Source organism: Tyto alba, unplaced genomic scaffold (genome assembly GCF_018691265.1).
Source record: "Tyto alba isolate M040663 unplaced genomic scaffold, T.alba_DEE_v4.0 Super-Scaffold_20000042, whole genome shotgun sequence".
NCBI classification, from domain to species: Eukaryota; Metazoa; Chordata; class Aves; order Strigiformes; family Tytonidae; genus Tyto; species Tyto alba.
In genome coordinates this window covers 9302266-9324210 of record NW_024881293.1, presented here as the reverse complement: position 1 = coordinate 9324210, position 21945 = coordinate 9302266, and the positions used below count along the sequence as shown (strand labels likewise).

Here is a 21945-nt window from a genome sequence, read left to right as displayed (position 1 = left end):
AGGTGAACTTCAGCTGGCGGTGAGTGGCAGATGACCCAGTGCCCACCTTGTCTCTTAGAGAGGACCCTGGATCACCCTGGCCAGTCCCAGACCTCCCTGTCAGCCGCAGGCTGCGCAAAGGGTGGTGAGGCTGCAATGAGCTGCAGGGTGCTTCAGCCACCCACCCTGCCCGAGCCTGTGCCGCCAACCCGCTGGACACCACGGGCTTGTCTGTAGAGACAGCAGCTAAATGGAAGGCAGAAACTCCTGACAAAGGCTTTTCATCAGCACCCACTGGCCATTCCTGCATGCTGGCAGCCTCGGCTTCTTTCCATCTGCAGCGCGAACACCCAGTTTTCATACGAAGTCCCATATTGCAGAGTATATGAACTTTTGGAGCCACTGAATACCAACTCACCGCCTGCTCCTCTAACACCGTGGTCCTAGAGCTGTCACAGGATCACTCAGCTGAAAGTTAAGCCACCTCATCTGTTTATTACTGCCTATTTCTGCTGCCTCGCCCACTAGCAAACTTGCCATCCAGTGGTGTCAGATGCATGCCTACTGTGGGTGGCATCACAGGACTGATAATCAGCGCTAGCCAATGGGAACAAAGAGATCTTTTCCTGAGCAGTGATTATACACCTCCATAAGGTAACAGATACAACAGTGCTCCAAGGCTGGGCTTACAAAACCACAAGGGACCATTTTTTTTTTTTTTTTATTCAGAACAACCTGCCTCTCCATTACTGGTTCAAAACAGCCTCTTTTCTCCAGCATTCCTTCATGTCAGAAAAGTCTGTGCTGCTTTTTAAACTTGTGGTGCATGTGACTGATATTGGATAGTTGGTGGGATGGAGGTAAAAGCTGAACTCATTAAGGCAATGCAGGTCAGGAGTTACTCTACTAAGAACATCAGAAAACTCTATTGGTCTAATGTGGCTAGGTAGCATCATGAAGCCATCATGTGGGAAATACTTTGCTTTTCAATGAAACAAAACATTTCTGTTTGGATGCTTCCTAAGTGAAGAAAGGGCCCTGTCAGGGTAATGAAGTGCTTAATTAAAAGTACACTCAGACATGCAAATGGCCTTGGATGCTCTGACTTCTAAGAGAAATATTTTAAAAGCCCTGTCAAACCTTTAACAAAACAGTTCTTGGGAGCCCTTATTAACAAAGCAATGAAAGATAAGGCAGTAAATGTTAATGAGTAAAAGTCCTAAACTTACCTCAGGGTAAGACCATTCTGGTGAATAATCTGTCACCATGAACAAGCGCCCACTCTGCTGTAGCAACCCCAAAGTGCCTTGTGCCGCAGCTGCTGAGACCACCTCAGCCACATGCATGTATGCCATCGTGCTGGCTCCGTTCTCTGTGCTGCTGAGCTGCATGTTGGCTTGCTGAGGGCTGCAGCAAGGAATGCACATTTCAGTCTGGTTGTAGGTTGCTCTATTACTGTCTTCAGGCTGAGACAGTCCGGCACTGTCACCTGACACCAGCTGGTGTCCATAGAGAGCATTGCTCCCACCTTCTACTGATATGAAATCATTAATTAGATCAGAAAACTGGTTGCTGAAGGAGATGTCAAAGTGGTCCAAGTTAAGCTCCATGTTGGAGGAGTTATTTAAGCTGGGATGGGCCACAGGATAGAGTCCTTGTACCATGTTTCCTTGGAGAATAGGGAGATTGTTCCCATTCCTGATACCCCCATTGGCCTCAGGCTGCAAGTAGTGTTCTGTGCTGCAGGCTTGAAGATCCCCTGATTTAAGTAGATTTTCGTTCCCTTCTGCCTGCTGGGAGGTCTCCATGGGAACTTCAGCTTCTGCAGTCATAGTCTGGAAGTTTGCTTGGAACTGCATGAGCTGGAGAGAAGAGGTGGACTCTATTCTGGTTTCCACTGTGCCATTACAGTTGGAAGTGGTTTGGGATGAGGACTCTGTTTTCACACTGGGGATTCCTAACGTGTTCACAAATGAGCCACTTGTGTCATTCAAATTGTTGTGAGTGTTTTGCTCAAGGGGAAGAGGTTTGCTGGCATCCTGCAGAAAGAAGCTGGGGGAAGGGGTCTGATGAACATGAGGGCTCTGGACGGTCTGATTGAAGCTGGAAGAATAGTCCTTGTTGGAGTCAATGGCACTGAAGTCCATCTGCTCCAGGGTGGTACTTGGGCTCAGACCTCCTCCAGATGGAAGCAAACCTGAACCAGTAGTGAGAGTGAGAGTGTTGGATGCAGAAGTGGAGGAAAATGCTTCTTTGGACATCTGTTGTTCGAAAGAGGTGTCCTCAGTTTTAATTTCTTTTGTGAGGGTTGTATTGAAGTTGAAGCTACGTTCTGTTGTGGGTGACTGCCTTATGTTGGTACTGATGCTGTCACTTTTCATACCTCCTCCACCATAAGTCTGCCCTTGCTTGGGATTGTTAAGAAAACAGTCTGGGTCAAAATTCATGGTGGTTTCTGGAATTTTTCTATTTCCATCTAAAGTTGTGGAGAGCACAAGTTCCTCGGAGACAGTGCTGGGTAGCATCGACAAGCTCTCTGAACTGCCAGTTGTTGGAAAAGCAAATTTGTGTCCATCTGAACTCACAGCAAGTACCAGTCCTTGTGCAGCTGCATCTGAGGACAGAAGGTGTTGATTTGGGCCGGAGGTGGGTGACATGGTATACACAGCTTCACTGGTGACTTCTGACATAAATACAGTGGCACTTTGTGACAAGCTTCCCATAACTGATGCTACAGCCATACTGGACACACCAGTGACGGCCGGGCTATCCGCCATATCCGGGTCACTATTTAATCCACTGCTGATGGACACGGGAGAATTCTGGGTTGTGTCAGGGACCTCCACCTGGTTGGTGGAAGAAACCTCAGTGCTGTTTTGATGGAGCAACACTGGTTTCGCCACTTTGCCATTCCTCTTCTCTCGGCTGGAGGCCTTGCCATGACTGTGCTCATTCTTGCCTTCAGAGACATCGTTATTTTGTACCTCTGAATGAGTGCTGTACCCACCTGTCCTTGGTTCGACCTTTGGTGATATGATGCGATGTTTGGCACTGTTACACTTGTGATGCACACTGCTTCCTGCCCCTGTGCCAGAAAACAACAACATTTGCCATTCAGAAAATAAGTAACTAAGAGATGATAGTTGCGTATCTTATGGCTGTAGCAAAGGAGAGCAGTGCTTACGTGTGAGTGCATGTGTGAAAGAGAGCGAGCACACATGAAGGAGCAAGAGAGACCTTGAAAATAAAATTAATTTCTTGCCAGTGCCAGATTTACAGCTCCCTTTCTGTCTAATGCATAGTTCCACTGCATGCAATGACAGCAACCTCAAAACAGTCATGTGTGCACCCTTCCCCTCACCCCACATAGTACTTATACCCTTTCCTCCCTGCCCCGATTAGACAACACGTTAGGAGAGGAATCAGCATCTATGACAAATTTCAGAATTAAATGTGCCTGATCTCAGTGCAAAGTCTGCAAAGCGATGGCTGTTGCTGTTAGCTGCGGCAGAGGGTTTCTGCCTCGCAACCCCTGCTTCATCTGCACCACGGACAAAGCCTCAGCCCGCTGTGACAGAGACGCGTGGCTCTTCACGCTGGCTGATGTCAGGTGGTTTGACAACTGCTCTTGTGGGTCGGATGCTGACTGGTAATTTGGAGGTGACAGATGCCATATCATGCTCCTGTCCCTGGCATCGCCCTGCTGCCTAGACCGCAACCCTTATCTTCTTGTCATCATTGTGTCTATTACAGCTGCCAATCAAATTATTAAAGTAGTGCATTAGCCAGCACAAAGAAAGCTTTCCCTCCCATAAGGATGGCAATGCACTTTTGTTCTAAGCTGTTCATAGGCTGACAGATAAATATTTTGTACTTTGAGAGGTCGCACGCAGAGCACACGATTAGTATCAGAGCGGCTGAAGAACGCTCAAAGCAAAGGTCACCAGAAGACAACCTCCACGGAGTTCAGCCAGCTGGTGCCTTTACTGGCCTGACAGAAGATGAACATCACCCTAGTTCCTGGGAGCATGGAATTCAGGTAGGATGAAGTAAACAATTCTGTCTGCAAAGGCATCTTAGCCACAAACTCTGGTGCAGGGACTGCTTTTATTGTTTAAATAAGAACAGCCCCATAAATTTTTGATGTTTCTTTCCTTAATTGATTCATTTTCCCTAGAATGAGGTAAGAACATTAATTATGGTACCGTATAATGACTAAAGGGGGAAAGAAACCTCCTCCGTATAGCTAATGGCTACAATTATAAATGCCATCTACTGGGTAAAATAAAACATCCATGTAGCTGCTGCAATTTGCTAAATCTTTTGTTCCTTGCCCTTGAAGGGGAACTTCTCTATTATGTGCTCAAGATTTGAATCAGGTCACTTAAAGTAGTTCAGGACAGTGCTTTTGAGACTAAATGCAATATTAAATCTCTCTATTCTCCTAGGTATAGAGATGAACAGGAACAAGGGAGAGGCTTTCACGCTGCTGTCTTTGTGGATGACAGTAAGGTATTGGGAATGTATGTGTCAGTGTGCAAGCCGTTACAAAACAAAGTGATACTGTTATGTTAAAAAGCATGCAGCAGACTTAGCACAAGACAAAACATCAAAGGGAAGAATAAAAGGATTCATGTTCAGATCTGCAAGCCTGGATCAAATGCTGAGCCTTAAGGGTTGAATTTTAATCCAAACTCAGGTATTTCAGAGGTCATCATTCTTACTTAAGTCTTGATTGTATAATGCAACTGCCCAAAAAAGGAAGAAAAAATAAACTCTTTGAAGCACTGACAGCTTGCCTTTTATAAATTTCGCTAAAGACTAATTAATGTGTCATGTGTTTTACTTGACCAAAGTACAAGGAAGGGGTGGCTATAAAGCAGATGAGTGGGAAAAGTGAATCACTCAGCTTCCCACTCTCTGTATAAAATGCTAATACTAAGGAAGCTGTTTCTTGCTCTCATAGTCTTACTCAAAACAAAGCCATCTTCTTTAACAGGAAAGAAATCTCTTGTATTTTCATGATATGTAAATAAAACCTGTCTTATCCCAGTAATACCTTGGAATTAACCACCTGAACCCTTTTTCTTCAACAAAGAGGGCTGCAGGGCAAAGAATTCAGAGGGTGAAGTTGGAAGAACGTAGAATTTTGAGGCTTTGGTGACAAAATTTGAACATGTAGAAGAGAATATGCCTTTCTGAGCAGGTCACATATAGAGAACATTTATTAGAACTTGCACATTACAAAGTGTTGACATCTCTTCCAGAAGTTCCATCTGCATCTTTTAATGCTCAAGACTTCTGCTGTCATCTCTGAATTCACTGTATCGCAGCATTTCATGATACGGTATTTTTAGCACTTTGGTACTACAAACCCTACTCCAAGTCTGGATTAAGCTGCGATCATTCTGTGCCCTCCCAAGGTACTCACCCAAGGTACCAGTGCAGAGACAGTTGTGTGTCCGAGGCTGTGGTTTGGTCTGGTGACTATCGAGGATCTGCTGTACGAGCTGTTCCACCGAGAACCCTGAACTGCTGTTTCCATTGCTGCATGTCCACTTAATGCCATGAACTGTGAAAAGAACAGTAAATTTTCTCATCAGAAATTTCAAAAACATGCCAGAAACCATCAAAAACCATCCCAAACAGCAGAAACCCATTCCTGCTGCTTTTCGTCAGAATTGAAGGAGACCTATAAAAAGCAACAGTAATGGTTACTGTTTTACTCTTCTCTGTTCCCTGATATCCATAGGCCTCCAAATGAAATTCCTGGATTAGGTACATACAGAGGAAGAAACCTCAGTAGAATATCCTTCTCTATTTCAGTTTGCTGTTAACCATGGCTTGATAACTAAGCTGAAAAATTTAAAGGACTATCTAAATAGTGCATGTAACCTTCATTAAAAACCTGAAAGAAACAAAATACTTGTCTTTCACTGAAGTAAAACAGTACCATTCCAAGGAACATTTTGTAATCTTTTCCTCTCTAATATGAAAACAAAATTAGTTAGTTTTATAACAAAATCATCAGCCAAAAATATGCCAGTATAATAGCAAATACAAACCTTCTGCCAGGTGTTCATTGTCAGATCCTGGTTGGCAGCAGTGGACTGACTCATTTTTTTGGGAGTCACAAAAAACCACCGTGTGAGTTCCTCCTCAAACTTGGACAACTTTTTATTAATTTGGGAAAATGGACAGGAGGGTAATGTTGCAGAACATGTTGAAAACTGAAGGTCCCTTTTCTTGGAGACTCTATTGGCCTGTTAGCTATTTAAATAAAGAATGCTAAACTATATGCACATAAATTACTTGAATAAAGGCTCCCTCAGAATTTTTTAGATGCAGAATTTCACATAACAGTGATAGTCTCAACCTGACTTACAACAGAAATAGCGTTTTTAAAATTTTTCACTGTAATAATTGACTCAAAGTATCTTCTGTCTCCTTTAATGTCTCTCTCAGCAATTTATATGTGCATATTGTTTATCCTTTATGTACACTAGAGATCACTTGCAGATTTTGGAAAGTGCTGGTGGCTGGCAGGGGGTTGGAACTAGGTGGTCTTTAAGGTCCATTCCAACCCAAACCATTCTGTGATTCTATGATTCTTTTCAGGAGTGTCTTCGTCATACTCTAGCAAAGCAGGTTCCTTGCATGTTGTATTCTAAAACACTTAATCAGAATATACCTAATTTAAGTTAAGGTTCCATGAACTTCAACACTGTAGGATTAAGCTCTAGATACACAGATCCCTGTGTGGTGAAGGTACTCGATGTGAGATGCTGAAATGCTGGCAACAGCACATTGGGCGGATAATCACTATTCAGCCAGAAGTATCTGCAGACTGGAGTAACAAGCTACAAGCTGCTTCATGCAAGATCAGAAGCAAATGAGGATACATTTATAACAGTTAATGACTGTTGTCAAAGAGGTAAGACATCATGTGAATCTCCTATTCTCCTCTTTGGTGCTGCTTATTTAGTATGTCATAAGCAGCCGATGGAACAGAGTTCCTGGATCTGCTCTGTGAAGCTATTTTATTGCTTTTTTTTATCACCTGTTGCTGTGTTGCCTCATCACCCACTGATGTTACTTTGCCTAACAGCATCTCATCTTGGTCTAGTTTACTATTACAGAATTCATGTTTTTATTGGCTGTGCCAGATAACTTGCAGAAATGTTGTAAATAAGGTTTACAAGTATTCTTCCTCATATCACTATTTAAAGTGCTGCAGTTAGTTTAGTAATGAATCCCTCTATGCTTGCTTGACAACCACATTTATTGTTATTGTACCCAACAGATTTTGCTTTCTAGTATGTTCACAATTTTGAAATTCCTCTTAACATTGAGTATCTGTTATTATGTCTAAGTTTAAGTTTATATATGCTTACCACTTCAGTACCTACACTCACATTCACTTTATTATTCTAGGTACATTATTCTGTCACAGGTGATGTTATGCCTAGTAAGTGATGTTCAAATAGCAGTTTTGCAAAAATACATTGGCATTGAGATTAAAATGCAATAACGTATTTAGAATACTTTCACCTATACTATATAAAGTTACTGAACTGTAATTATTACTGAGAAACTTTGCATCAAGTTATTTCAGATTACTTCAGAAATGTGTTGCTAAAGAAGTCAGCTCACACAGGTGTGTTGCTAGGTATAGAAAGTCCGTTTTACAGCAGTATGTCAGAGTTTGCTCCCTACTGCTGCTAAATCCCATGACGAGCAACGTATTACAGAGGGCAGGTCTAGTAAGTGAATCATGTCTCCTGGTTTGTGCATTCACGATGATGGTTCTTAAGTCTGATTCAAGCTGTGAGCTGGAAACTAATAAATAATGGACAGCTTTATAGCAGGATACTTATAGTACCATGCCTATTATTTTCAGGTCCTTCCAATATAACAAATTCCCATCGTGGATCTACTGCTGCTGAGGAAAGGTCCTTCTCTAGCCTTGTTCCAGCTGATCTGAAATGGCTCCAGCTTCAGCTTCTGTCCACGTGGTGTGACTTTTTTTAGTGCTTATGCTCCCCGTATGTTATGAAGGTTATAAAATAAAAAGCCAGTGAAGGGTGACAGATTGCAAAAAAAGAATGTCTGGCTGCTTAATGCAAATTATCTACTATCTTGGCACATGCAATATGCAGATTTTCTCCCTCCCCCTTTTAAAGAACAACTCCTGTGAGCTGGTGAGTTGTTAGTACTGAATTCCAAATACTATCAAGATGGCTTTTAACATGTCACGCTTGGCTTCCTGACACATAATGAATCAGCAGGAAAGGCAATTTCTATAGGGAAGAAAGTGTATTATGAAAGGAAGATTAATAAAAAACATACACACACACTGTTCCTGTTTCTTAGTGGTTCAGAAAGTGAAACCACTGTAGAATTAAGTTTGATTAAATATAGTCATAATGTAGGAATACAAAAAAAAAAAAAAAGGAAAAAAAGATTGAAGCTTAACAGAAATTCTGGGAAGTATTTCAATCTGAATTTCTGTTCAGACTCCTCCTGCATTTCCTTATAATTTAAAATGAAAGCTGTGAACTGCTTCAACACTTTCCAGTAATACCATGAACGGTCTAAAAGCTGCTGCATTACAGCAGCACCATACTGCTTGCCACGCACCCTCTGCAAAGTGCTTGGAGCACTGAGGCACCAGAGCTGGGGAGAATTACTGGTATTTCACTGGGTGCTTGGAGAAGTAAGGCTGAAGGAAGGTCCACAATTCAGAGTGCTAATGTTGCTCCTAGCAGAAATGCCTCCAACCTCCTTCTGTGAGCATGGGCTCACACCTTTCTTCCCTTTTGAAGAAGACAATAAAAATGACCTTCCAATATTGGCCCAGCAGTTCCCCGTTCATTAGTGCTGTCAGAACTCTGACTATCATGAGCAAAGGAACGAAAAATGATCTAGATTACCAGCAAAAAGACAGCTCAGAAACCAAAGGAAACTCACACATACAAAAATATGATTGTCCAGGTTCTTACAACACCCTGGCTACTTCTGCCTTCTTTCACTGCTGGTGGTACTCAGTCCACCACAATTACCAGGTCTGCAGTCCTCCAGTCTTGCAGATATTCTACTCATGACCTGAAGCCTGCCTTGCTGTTTCACCTTCACTGTAGACTGAATGCCATCAATGGCTAAGACCCTGACCACTTCCCTCTCTGTGGTTTCCTCTACCCTAAGCAAAACTTGTCCCTAAAATACCTTCCCACACTTAAATTTGATCATTTCACCCTTTCTGAATGCTCTTAGACATTCCTCTTTGCCACTTCATCCATTTTACACTCCGTTTCTGCTCCAAAGCTCTTGCTCTTCTGTATCCCATACATACAACGTACCTTACACATACATGTATATGTACATTACATAATGAAGCCATTCCCAATACCCAATGCTGTTTCTTTGCCCCATTTTGAGGGTTAAGGGCCTGTCTTTTGTTTTTTGAGTAACAACAATGACATCTCCCACATGAAACAGATAATTTGGATAGACTGACAAAGCTGGAATATTTGGAATCATCAAGGTCAGGTTTCTGTTTGCCTCTCCCTCTTGATGTATCTCAGAGGGCTTGCTGCAAACCCTTGCATCAGAGTCCTGACCTTGGTCTCTCACGACCAATACAAATGGCTTTAAAAATCCTATATGCACTGACCATAGTGCACGTGCGGGTCCTTTGTCCCACCGCCCTGCTGATGGGAATGAAAGCTCGTCTTGCTTCTTACATCCCGCTCTACCAACTGTTGACACTGGGAGGCTGTTTCCATGGCAATGGTCAATTGGAAATGGCAGCCTTGTCCCTTCAATTTCGACGCGTTGGTGTTGACAGAAGTAAAGGCCTTGCTCTGATTTCTCAGTTTGGCTGGAGGAGATTTCCATTAGATTTATCCTTTCATACCCAGACGCCCACACAGAATTCAGCTTTGATTTCCCAGCCCTTCACTTCCACTCGTTACTGGTTATGAAGGAAAGATTTCTTGAGCCTCACTGCTGGGGATACAGGCGGGGAAGATCACCTTGACGTTCGGCATTTCTTCATGACACTTCCTGAATTTTAATGTCTTTGTAAGGACTCATACAGATGTTTCACTCTTTGCCATTCTTTAAAGAGAAGTCTTTCTTCCAAAACGAGACCTTTCCTTGAAGGTTTGCTCAGATGCTTAGTAGCAAGTGGGAAGTACATGTGGTTCAATTACCCTCAGAGAGGACCAGTGGGACGCAACTCTTCTGAAGCTGCTTGGAGTGAGACTTCTGTGACTTTTATTTACAGCTAAGGCAATTTTTACTTACAGCCACCTGAAGTTCAAGGCTGCTCACACATGAAAGAACAGTGCCGACACTAACTCTCTCAAACTGCTCTCCTAAGCCATCTACACAGTACTCACCTACAATAAAAAGCAGATCACGCCAAGAGTTCTTACCTTTGACAGCGTTAATAAGGACAAAGCTGCTACCACTGGGCTGTTCCCTTCTGCAAGACTCGGAACTTCTGATCTGATTTGCTGAACAGCCCCACTGCCGAGCTCTGCGTGTGGAGCAATTCAAGCGCGAAGGTGCTCGGCCCCGGCCGCATTTCAGTTCAGCGCGGGAACCTCGGCAGCGCCAGCAGTCCCGCGCCTCGGGCGGCCCGGAGGAGGCCAGCACAGCCGGAGCCGCCTGCCAGTCGCCGCTGCCGCCCAGCCGCCGGCTCCCCGGGCCCCCCCCCCCGCCCCGCGGCCAAGGGCAGCGCCATCGCGGCGGGAACCGGCCCCGGCGCCGCCCCGCGCCGCCAGGTGGCGCCAGCGGATAAGGAACGGCACGCGGGGCGGGAGCTGGGGCGCGCAGGTCCTGCCGCCCGCCGAACGCGCCCCGGGGCTCCGCCAGCTGCGCGCAAGCCAACACCAGCTTTTAACATTTGTTTTTTAGCAAAAATCTTACTGGCCGATTTTGAGGAAAAAGCCCCCTTCCTAAGCACGGCACATGAGTAAGTCCAGCGCCTCCAGCTCCTGTGCTGGGCTCCCAGCCCTTCCCGCGGCACCACCCTGGGCTGGGCTCAACGGCCTCACCACAGGCCTCACTGGGTGGTCAGAACCCTTCCCCAACCACACCGACAATTATTATTCTTTTTTAGCAGCTTGATGGAATTGCCAGGAAAAAGAGGTCTGCCACCTTAGTAGACGCTCTAGTATTGAGTCTGACAGTTGCTACAGTTGAATGCTAAGAGGGGTGATAAAATACTGAGGAAGGACAGAAAATAAAGGCTGGTGTACCCATGGCATCCTCAGAGAGGTTCTGTAATTGCTGCATCTGGTTTAACATCCAACTTTTAAGGGGACGGGAAAATATTTGGTTTAGTTTTCCGAAAGTTAATTTCCATTACTGCTAACAGTCCAGTTCATGCTGGATTACTAGCAACACTCAATTTTCGCTAGTGGGATTATCTCATTGTGGTATCTCCAGATGCAGTTGAAAGACTGCCTGAAGAACCAGGTGGAAAACAGTTGCTAATTTTGTTCTTTTGGCAAAGTGGAACTTTCTACAGTAGGTAAAACTCACCCATGAGGGAAACCACATTTCCTACAGGGTGGCCCATATAGGCATGGGAACCAGCTCCTCTGGGGACATTAAGGCCACCTCAGACCTAAGAGGGAGAGGAGAAAGGGGCAATTCTTGCATGTGACCCATGTTCAGAGCAGCGCAGGGTTGAGAGATGCATCTTGGTGAGAAGATGAGAAACCAAGCAGGTGACTGATACGGGCTGTGCAGCTGATGTGGATGGGAGGTACACAGTCTGAGCAGCCAGTGGAACATAAGAACCCATCTAACACCTACCACTGTATTCTCTTTTTAGTAAAAAAACACAGCCAGTTACAGCAACATGTAACTACTATTACAGCAAAACTGGACACCTACATTACTGAACCCAAACTCTTTTAAAGGCTCTAAGTTACTTTTTATGTGGAGGTCAGTTTAAACTCAACTGACAATCTTCAGTTTCCATTGAGGGCTACTTTGTAGCTCTGGCAAATGGGTTGAGGAATGGTAAAAATGTTGCATTTTTTTAAAACCAATCTTTTAAGGTTAAATATTAAAAAAAAAAAACCCTTAAACACAATTACTGAAATTGAACATAAATTTAAGTCAAGATAAAAATATCCAACAACTCAATTCTTCAAACCATATTAATGCCAATTACTGCTATTTAAACTTTCTTCTGGGCTACAAGTGTTTAATGTCCTCTTCAGTTGCACCAACACAGGGATGCAGTTTCAGGTCGTCTCCAAGAACCCCAGATTGTTTCATTTACACAGACAGAGCAGAGAGAACTGGTGACTGCAGGGAGAGGCAAGAGCTGCCTACACCCAAAGGTATTAAGTCTGGTGGGTGCCATGTGAAACCTTCAGTATTCCCAGCTGTGGCTGCGTGCGGGCGGCACGAGCAGGAGCAATCAGTTTCCAAGCAGCAGAGGAATGAAAAAAGCTTTTTTCTGAAAGAGAGATAGATCTTAATTATAGTGGACCTGAAAGAAGGATTGCAACGTAGCACCAGCTGTGAGCTTGTAACTCATACTTTGCCAGCTGAGGGATGAGAAAGCCAAAAGGGGATGATTTGGAGAAACCCCCAACATGAGCTGGCCCACAATTTGCTGATCATATGGAGTTTATATACAGAATTCTGCTGTGCTGGATTCTGCCACTGCATTTTGCTTTTACCACCAGATGCCTCTAAGGACATCTGCTAATCTGTTCAGAGAAATCTCAAAGCAAGACTATAACAGGGCACAAGAGGGGGGGAAAAATTGAAAGCAATGCCAAATTGAGGCCCATGCTTCATACCAGGCATCCTGAAATGACTTACAGGTGTCTCAGACAATGTTCCGGCAGAATTTTCATGTACTATTGCTATTCATTTTGCACAAATGTCCCAAAAGGTTGCATTTAGACAGAAGCAACGCACATGACAACCCTTCTGATTCAGAAAACCAGTTAGGATGCTGCCGACAGTCAGATTATCACAGGTCTGCTATCAGCAGCAGGATGTTTTGGCGCAGGCTTTACAGCCTTCCCTGTGCTCCCTGACCACGCTTACACCTCAAAGATAAGATGCCCTGTCTCCCAGCCTGGAAGGAGACAGGAATCAGCCTGCTAGAGGTCATGAATAGTGTATCCAGCCCTTCCAGGCTCATCTGCTTCAGTCTCAAGGACTGGCAAACTGAGGTCTGACAAGCCAACAGTAATAGTCCAGACAGGCCAATCAGGAGGTCATGGATGTCCCAGCGTGAAGGCAGGTCAAAAATACAGCAAAACTAAACCAAGAATCCAAAGCCATGAAAATGGAAGTCAGACTGATTACATAATTATTTATAGTCTCAACTCAGTTGGAGATGTTGAAAAAACCCCAAATCTCCTCAGAGCATCTGCAGTGAGTATTTACTTTTCATGGATGTTCAGATGGGTTACTTTCAGTCTCTTAATTAGTTCACAGACCAGCTATGTTAGAACAAAATGTTGTTTCCATAAAGCTCTCAGAGCTGTGTTGCCACCCTGAAAAGGTAATTTTCCATCCATAATGACCAGCGCAAGCACAGTCACAGCATTAAGGGAAAGCCACCTCTGAAGCCAGTCAAGCAGCTCTGGGTTCGCAGAGGTCTTCCTCAAGAGCAGGACAGGAGGAGCCACCTCTCAGCATCCCAGACCTCAGCACGCTGCTCTGCCCGTGGAGGTGACAGAGGCTGGTACAGGAGCCTGTGCCTGTCCCGGGTGCCCGCTGAACACTTGCTGAAGCCTGGACTGCCTTTGGGATGATGTGGCGGGGAAGGATGAGGGAGCTGAGTGAATTATGAATGCAAGAAATGTGAGCAAACTCCCTGCTCATCCCAGTCAGGATCTTTCTGCATTTTAGGAAAAACAGTTTGATGTTTTTATCTGGCTTGGACTCTCAGACCGATGCCTCTCTCCCTGCCAGCCATCTGCCACATCACTTTTAGTTCTCCAGGCACACACAGCCAAGAGAATGCGCTCCCAGCCTTTGGCTGCCACACCACTGATTCTCTGCTATTCTAGATTCTGATAGAAAAGCTCTAACACAGAGGTCAAAAGCTTCAGTACCTGACTCCAGTCCAGGCTGAGCAGCACTTGAACAAACAGCACTTGTTCTCAGTGATTCAAGAGCTGGATGGTATCACTAGGCTCTGACCAGGAGAAGGCATCTTCCCCAAAGGTAAAAATAGCATCAGCTTCTCCTCCAAATTCTGAATGACATCAATGGTCTGAAACAGGATGCAAAAACCTCCCTGCAGGTACGGCATTTGGCCTTGGACCTCCATGCACACCCTGGCTGTATCATCACTAGCTTGTCTTAAATGTGAAATTCGTACGAGAAATGGCAACCAAGAAAACAAAAGAATCAACAAAAACTTCACACAGCTTCCAAGTCCAGAGGAATAAAACTAGATGAACCGCAACACAGAACAGGTGAAAGGGTGAGACTGTCACTTCACCAGCAACACCACGGACAGCACTTTGATTAAGTCATTTACAAATCTGCTTTAGGGCAGAGAAATTTGGAAACATCAGGCAATCAAACTGTGAAGTCTGTGAAAGAATGTGATTAATGCAAAAATGTGATGAAACTAATGTGCTTGGCTCCAGAATTTCATGGCACACTACTGGAACCAAATCTGATGGCTTCTTGGCGAGCAGTGCCCCTCTATGTCCCCTGAACATGGTTATCTGTGTCTTCTTTGTTTTCTAGGTCTGATCAGAATCTAAAGCTTTTATTTTAGCTACATTTCTAAGGATGCATTTCCAAGGATATGTGCCCATAAACAGAGACGTGTACATGCATATATACTCTGAATAATTGTGCAGAATTTCAGTCTTCCCTCCTGAGACATAAAAGAGCCAAGTGTTATTAAATTTACGGCGAGTTCGTTGTAGTTTTCACATAATTTTCTTGATGCACTGCAGATTTTTTAACAGGCTGCCACTTCCTCTCCTGTTTAATGTTCAGGTACTTGTCCAGTCTCAGCTACACCTTCAACATCTTCTATTTCTGTCTAAGGTTATCGGTCCCAGGGGCAATATTCTGTTTAGCAAATGTGTCATTTTCTCTCTTCTCTTCTGCCTGTCTTCTGCCCTCCAACTTTGTGTGGAAAAGGAATACATGGGCCTGCAGAGCTTGGGACACAACAAAGGAGCAGTGCAAACTTAGATTACTAATGCTGTGTTCAACGTGAGACTGATCTTTCACGGGTGGTTGAGACACATCAGAACATACTTTCTGTCTGTGACCTCCAATTATGGAAAGCCAGGCATGACACCAGTGTCTGACTGGGGGCAGGGGTGAGGGAGAAAAGCAGACCTGGTATTTGTTGACTCAGATGCAAGCACCTACATTTGGTATAGTGGCTCCTGCAGTTAATTTTCTCTTGCTTACAGACCCACGGTATGCCTAATTTTTCTTTTCATTGCAAAAAGATGTTTGCATGCACATTGGGACATATTCCCCAAGGGAAGACATACAATATAACTGTGATATGAAAGAAAATATTATACTCCAAGGCAGCTGCAGAGAGGTCCAAAGATCTGCCTGCTTGCAGAGAAAACTTCCTGATCAATGTGCACCTAAGCAGCCTTCTCTTTTGACTGCAAAGTTCAGAACAGCAGTAAACAATAACCAGCTCAGCTCCACAGAATCCATCTGTAAGCAAGAGCAACCCATTCCATTCTGATACTGAACCACACAAACATGGAGTGGCCTTGGGGGAAAACCTACCTGCCAATACTTCAAAGGCTCTTGCAGTCAAATAGGTGCCTACAAATGGTGCTTGAAAATGCATAACCATAGGTACAATTTTTTCCCAGTGTGTGGAGGGGACCTTTTTTGGGACATGACCTGTTTTGGGACAGTCTGGGCAGCTCTCATACCATGCATCCCAGAAGTGTTGAATATTGGAAAGAAAGAAAGTGAATGCAGATTCAAGTTGAGTTTGATGGTGACAAATGACTCTTTCACAGGGACAGTTGGTGGCAATGAGAGACATCATACTCTAAATTAACCATTTGCAAAGTAAAAGAGCACGAAAGCCTCCGATACTCACACATTGGTTTGAGCTGTCCAATGAGTTCCTCTTTTGTCCACTTTGCCCATTCCTTCTTATCTGTGTTTATTGAGCACAAGATGGGGCCACATGGTTTCCCACAGTCCTCGATGGCAGGGACGTTCAGGTAGTGCACCAACACGATGTCTGGGTTCTGTGGGGAGAGCAGACCAAAAGTTACATCATTGGGCCTTTCCCCTGCTCAGAGTTCTCTGCGTTTATCTTCCTTATTAAAACTGTGACAGAAAGGATCATAATTAGATCCCAGTATGTACCAGGTCTCCCTGAGATCAGAGCTGATCTTTAGAAGCGGTGGCAAAAGACAAGGCATGACAGGGTTTTCATGCAGCTTCCCCCCATCCTGAGTACCCTTTGCTTGCAACTCCCCTGCTCCCCTTGTGTGCTCAGGGTGAACCTTTTTTCCAATCCATACAACACCAAATACTTGCCAGAGTCTTGCAAACACCAGTTGCAACAAACACCAGGTAATGTGCTTTGCTTTAAGGACCTGTGGCATGTTTGATCCAATGCTTTCATCAGTTCTGGTCCACACTGGGCCATCTCGAATATATGCAAATTCACCCGACAACATCAGTAACAGCCACACTTTCCATAAGGCAGCTGGAAGAGGGAGGGAAGAGCCAAGGAGGCTCATAAACAGCATTACAGAGTGCCCCAAGGACAGGCTCTTTTCAGACAAGCCCGAAATTTCTTGTCTTTTGAAGATCTTGCAGCTTTGCGATGAAAACAGCAAGCTGCGGAAGGTCGGGACTGGAAGAGACCGTGCCCTTTGCAGAACTGCTGCAGAACAACTGCAAGGTGCTTGCTCCCGCAGGGCTGTTTAACACTCCCCTCTCTCCCCGTGCACCTTGTTACGGGGGCTGAGAGAGGGGATGCAACAGCGCTTTGACGCACTGCGGCGCCGTCCCACTGACACAGACGTTTCAAGTAGGGAGCTGAGCAGCGTGTTACCACCCTGCGAGTAAATGAATCATCTTAACAACAGCAACAGAAACAACTCCGCTAGTTTCCCAACAGCATCCCAGGGAGATTGTACAATAGATAATAACAAGATTGAGAAGCTGATTTCTTTCCCTTAAGTCATTTACTCCTAAGTTCACAAACTTTAATGACTGCTTTGGAATTATTTATAAAAATAAATAGGATAATGGTGTAATTAAAACTCTAATGTTTCGTTAATGCTGTTAGAGCCCTGTTCTGAGTGGGAGAGGGAACACAAGCCATCACTGGTTTGAAAAGGTTGTGCTAATGGGAGCGCTTGCTTCTGAAACCCTCAGAGGGCTGAAGCAGTGTGTGGACAGCTGCACCAAGGAAAGAGCAGCGGAAGGGAACTTCTGAATGGGCAAAATGACTTAAAATCTCTCTTTTCTCAAGATCATTAATTATCTCTAAAATACCCCATTTGGCAGCTGTTGGCAATGGATACTGAGAAACAAAGGTTACTTTGGGTTACGGTAATAAAGGAGCAACCTGCAAAATTTTTACATGAGTCACCCCTGTCCTTCTACCTCCAAAACTCCACACTGCCATTCAGTAAACACTACTGTTTACCTGCGAACACATCAAACCCCAATATATTTCCTTTATAAGGGTTTAAAGCCACCTCTACAGCTGTTGTCCTCTTTTCCCCTGGTAACCAAAACTACATTTGCACTATGGGACATTTTTCTACTGCCCCCATCACGCATATTATATTTATAACCTTTCTCAATGGTTTAAGTCCTCAGTGGCTTGTTGTCTAAGACACTAATTTGGGCCTCTGTATCAATTAAAAATTCTAAACTTATCTGTCTGGGACCCACAGGGATATGTATGTGAGGCTCCTTGTCAGCAGACCATTGGTGGGAATTCACCATGTGGAGCAGGAGGCCCAACCCCCAAACCGCGGCTTCTAGTTTTTTGATTCTCCCAATTCACATCTTGATGTCACAAAAGAGTTAAATTTCCATTTTTTCTCAGGTTTTCCCCTCCAGCAATTCCACCAAGATGTTGTCTGTGTATTGCCCATGTAACATTGCTCCAGTGCCAGTGTCCTCCACCACAGATCATTCCTTCCTGGATTCTAAGGTCGACTTGACCAATCCCTGGGTGGTTCAGGCTCCCTGCGAGGAGCCTGCTTGGGGTGGACTTTCCGACTGATTTGCCAAACCTTCCGATTTCCTTCCCTGCCACCACCCGGGTCAGTCCATCCCATCTCAAACCCCCAAGCAACCAGATCATGGAACACTTCTGCCCATGTTAATACATGCACAAGAGGGGTTGGAGGGTTTCGCCAGTTACATTCATTAGCTCATTGCGCCCTTTCTCTGAGCGACTGGATGTGTATCTTTAAAGCATGCGGGAGTTCTCTAATAAGAGGTCTGAGGTGGCTGGGGTCCACTGGCGCGGAAATCAGTATTCCATGCCTCCCCCTCTCATACACCACTTGAATGCAACCAGCTTTTTGTACTCCCTCTGCCAATTCTGATAATCCCTTCACCTTAATAGTAACAGGTTCCTGCCTCTCCTTGGTGTCCACAACCCCAGCCCAGTAAGCCGCTTGAGATGTTATCGACTGGTTACCTTCTGGCCCACCGTTGAAAAACAATTAATGGCCACTACATTTCAGCATCCTGGAAGCCCCCTTTTCATCATGTAGGTGCACCAGCCACAGCACAGCATGCCAGGAACTGAACCGGGACCAGGAGCAGGGGTGGGAGCAGGGTGACCGTGCACCCCGTCACACGCTCTGCACGTGGGGAGCATCCTGCACGTCCCGAGATGAGTGGGCAGCTCGTCGCATCTCCCAGTGACTTGAGGCTTGCCAAGGTGGTGCTGGCAGCTGGAAGGCCACCCCTTCACGTGGTGCCCGCGCGCAGCAGCACGACACGCACAGCGGCCCAACAGAACGTGCCCTCCTGCCGGCTACAGCCCCTTGCGTGCTGGTACACAGCAGGGCTTCAGTAGCCAGATGGGTCCTTCCAGCTGGAGGAAAAGCTCTCTTGAATTAGGAAGACACGCAAGCAGAGAAGCTTTCAGTTTAGGAAGACATGCAAGCAGGAACTTGCATTTTTCCACCCCTCTATTGATGAAAACTGCAAGCGGGGGATTTTTCAATGAAGATTCTGTGAGATTGCAGTATCAAATTCTTGCAGTCTGTGTTAAAAAGAATTGTATCGTACAGGGAAGAGGCAAGGAACCTAGTAAGGGAACTGCTAACAACTTATTTTGGACCAGTTTTGGAAAGTGCTAAAGCAAAGAAAACCATTTGCTTTTCTATTCCTGAGATTCTCCTGGAGACAAGCAATCGGACCTTTTATGTTCAATTTTTATGCATTCAAAATCTTCCACTTGACAGGGCCCATCTCCCCCAGACGAGAGACAGCCACATTAAAACAATGTATCCTCTCTTTCCACACCACAGTGCAAATCCTCAGATTACCACAAAAAACAAAGCCACATTTTTCTTTCAGTCTTCCTGTTTTACCCTTTAAAGGCAATGGAGGTGACGGCTGGGGCTCCTGAGCCACTTCCAACATGAGCGGACGGTGCTGCTCAGAACTGGGGAGGTGATGGAAGGAGGTCTGGAACATTACAGTCCTCATGCATAATTCAGAAAATATTCAGGTAATAAAAATGGTTACCTTTACACCCAAATAGTCTCCATCAGCTATTTTAATGTAATTAGTGACTTAGAAGATGAAGTAATATAAAGTAATATGCTTAAGAGATTTCATGTAGACACCTCTTGCTCTCAGAGAAGTTTCAAAGAAGAGCAAGAACATGCTGCTGCCGCGGCGTTGAGTGATCTGGCAGTTCTGCAGATACTTCTTCCTTAATTTCGGATAAACTGTATTTTTCACAGCCTGATAATGCCAGTTTGTCACCAGGCAAGTCAGGACGATGTGGTTTCCTGGTTTCTTCGCAGCAGAAGCAAGTGGACCTCAGCAGCGGATTGGCACTGGAATTTATACTGTTTCTATATAAAAGCATATAAAATAAACAGAATACCAACAGGTTTATTCCTTATGTCAACATCTAAAAGTTGACCTCAGATTGGCAAGTCTCATGAATGCCAACCTACCTAGTAAACTGAAATGCTATGACACAAATTCAGAGAATACATATGTTTTGAAAGACTAAATCAGCAGAGAAACACTATTTCTTTGTGGAAACCTACCAGTAGAACAAGAGAGGTATAAAAGACTGAAAGAAAAATTACAGATGTAACCTCCCTGGGGGAATTGTGCCAGGACAGCGGACATGCCATGGCAGAAGTCCTTCCCCTGGGCAGCGGGGAAGTTCTACAGGGAGCCCTGAGCTGGGCTGCAGATGGCTCTGGAAATGCTCCTGTCGGAAAGGTGCCATGATTCCAGTGCCCAGAGCCTCTGCAGGGCTGCCCCGCTTCCCGTGCACCCACGCCAAAGTCGCTGCCATCTGACCCTGACCTGGGCCAGGCTCCTTTGGCACGCTGCACCCAAGACATCTAGTCCGTCTCCTCAGCAGCCTCCTTTGGGCACTGGAGGAGTGTGTTCCACTATCCCTGGTGCTGTAGGGAAAGCAGGAGGCTGAGCAAGAAGTGGTTAAAAAACAACCAGAAAAAGCTGTTAGTTTTGATAAAGAAAAATGCAGCTGCAACATCTGTCCGACTCTTGTTTGCAGCTTCATCAGCACTAAGTGGTCAATAAATCAGACTGGCATGGTGTTACGTTTCTTCCATGGCTTAACCATTAATCTCATGAAAAATGAAGGAGAAAAACTATGTGATAGTGAAAGTGTATACATTATCCAGAAAGTAATAATAGCACGTAATGGCACTGCAGACCTCCTTCCCAGCATGATTGCTGGAGCAGTGATGCAGCCTCCCTGTGCTACTCACTACACGCTATTTAAATTAACCAAGTAAATCAGCTATTGTTTGTTCCACCAGCCCACTCCATGTTTATATATTTCACATTAGCAGAAACAGAAAGCTGAAAGAAGCCAGGCTGCTCCAGTTCCCCAATTCTGGCAGGTGGGGAGAGCAGAAATGCAAAGAAAAGCACAGCCAGCCTTTGAACGGCCAATGAACGCTCAGTCGAAGGAATGTCAGGTGCCACCAGCATTCCAAGCTGGCAGGGCCACGAGGGAAACCTTTCTCTCATTTCAGCAACCTCCTTCTGCTTGCTTATTACTACCCAAAGTCAGTCCCCCACATAAGGGGGAGGGTCCCATCTCCCTCCTTGCTGTCCCCATCCCAAAGCATTCTTCTTTTAATCTGGCTTTTTTTTTTTTTTTTTTTTTTTTTTAAAGCAAAAATCAGAAGCTGTTTCTGGCCAGTTTTCAGCTGCTCTTCAGCTTCTCAGCAATGACAATCAGCACAAAGCTAAATGTCACTGGCAGGGGCTTCCAAATCACCGATGACCACAGCTAAAGATATTTTATTTGGACAAATACCTCTGAGCTGAAAGTTTTGCATTTGTACTCCCTGCTGGAAGGATGAAAGGAAATAAATCATCCTCAGGGACAATGAGTATCACAGAATTTAATCCCAGCCACCCTGCAAGGAAATTGCCCCCAAATACAGCCCTGGGCCCCAGGAGCAACAGCCATTAGCTCTGCTCTGCAGCCAGTCACCCTGGCTTTCGCCGGATACCTGTGTTATTTCTGTTGTGTAGAACTTGCAAAGTACTATGCGTTAATAAAAACATGGAAGGTGAAACCAGGCATTTCCAGCCCTAAAGGCTAAACCATGAAATGAAAGGGCAGAAAGAGCAGATAGGTGTGGCAGGGAGATGCAGAAGCAGCTCCTGTGCCTCCCTCTCTTCCCTTTCACCCCTGAAATTATAAAAGGGTTTTTCATTTTCTGACGGCTCTTCATTCATGAG

The 21945-nt window shown here is 44.9% G+C and overlaps 1 protein-coding gene across 8 annotated transcripts in view; it reads right to left on the bottom strand.

The window, feature by feature from the left end:
* The window catches only part of CAMTA1 (calmodulin binding transcription activator 1), a 324174-nt gene that overhangs the window by 57033 nt on the left and 245196 nt on the right, over nucleotides 1-21945 (bottom strand). For all 8 annotated transcript variants that reach the window (XM_032993178.2, XM_032993179.2, XM_032993182.2 and 5 more), the window contains 3 exons: nucleotides 16079-16232; nucleotides 5411-5551; nucleotides 1209-3064 (listed from right to left, as the gene is read on the bottom strand). In XM_032993178.2, coding sequence (XP_032849069.1) covers nucleotides 1209-3064; nucleotides 5411-5551; nucleotides 16079-16232 — 2151 coding nt within the window. The remainder of the gene's footprint in view (nucleotides 1-1208; nucleotides 3065-5410; nucleotides 5552-16078; nucleotides 16233-21945) is intronic.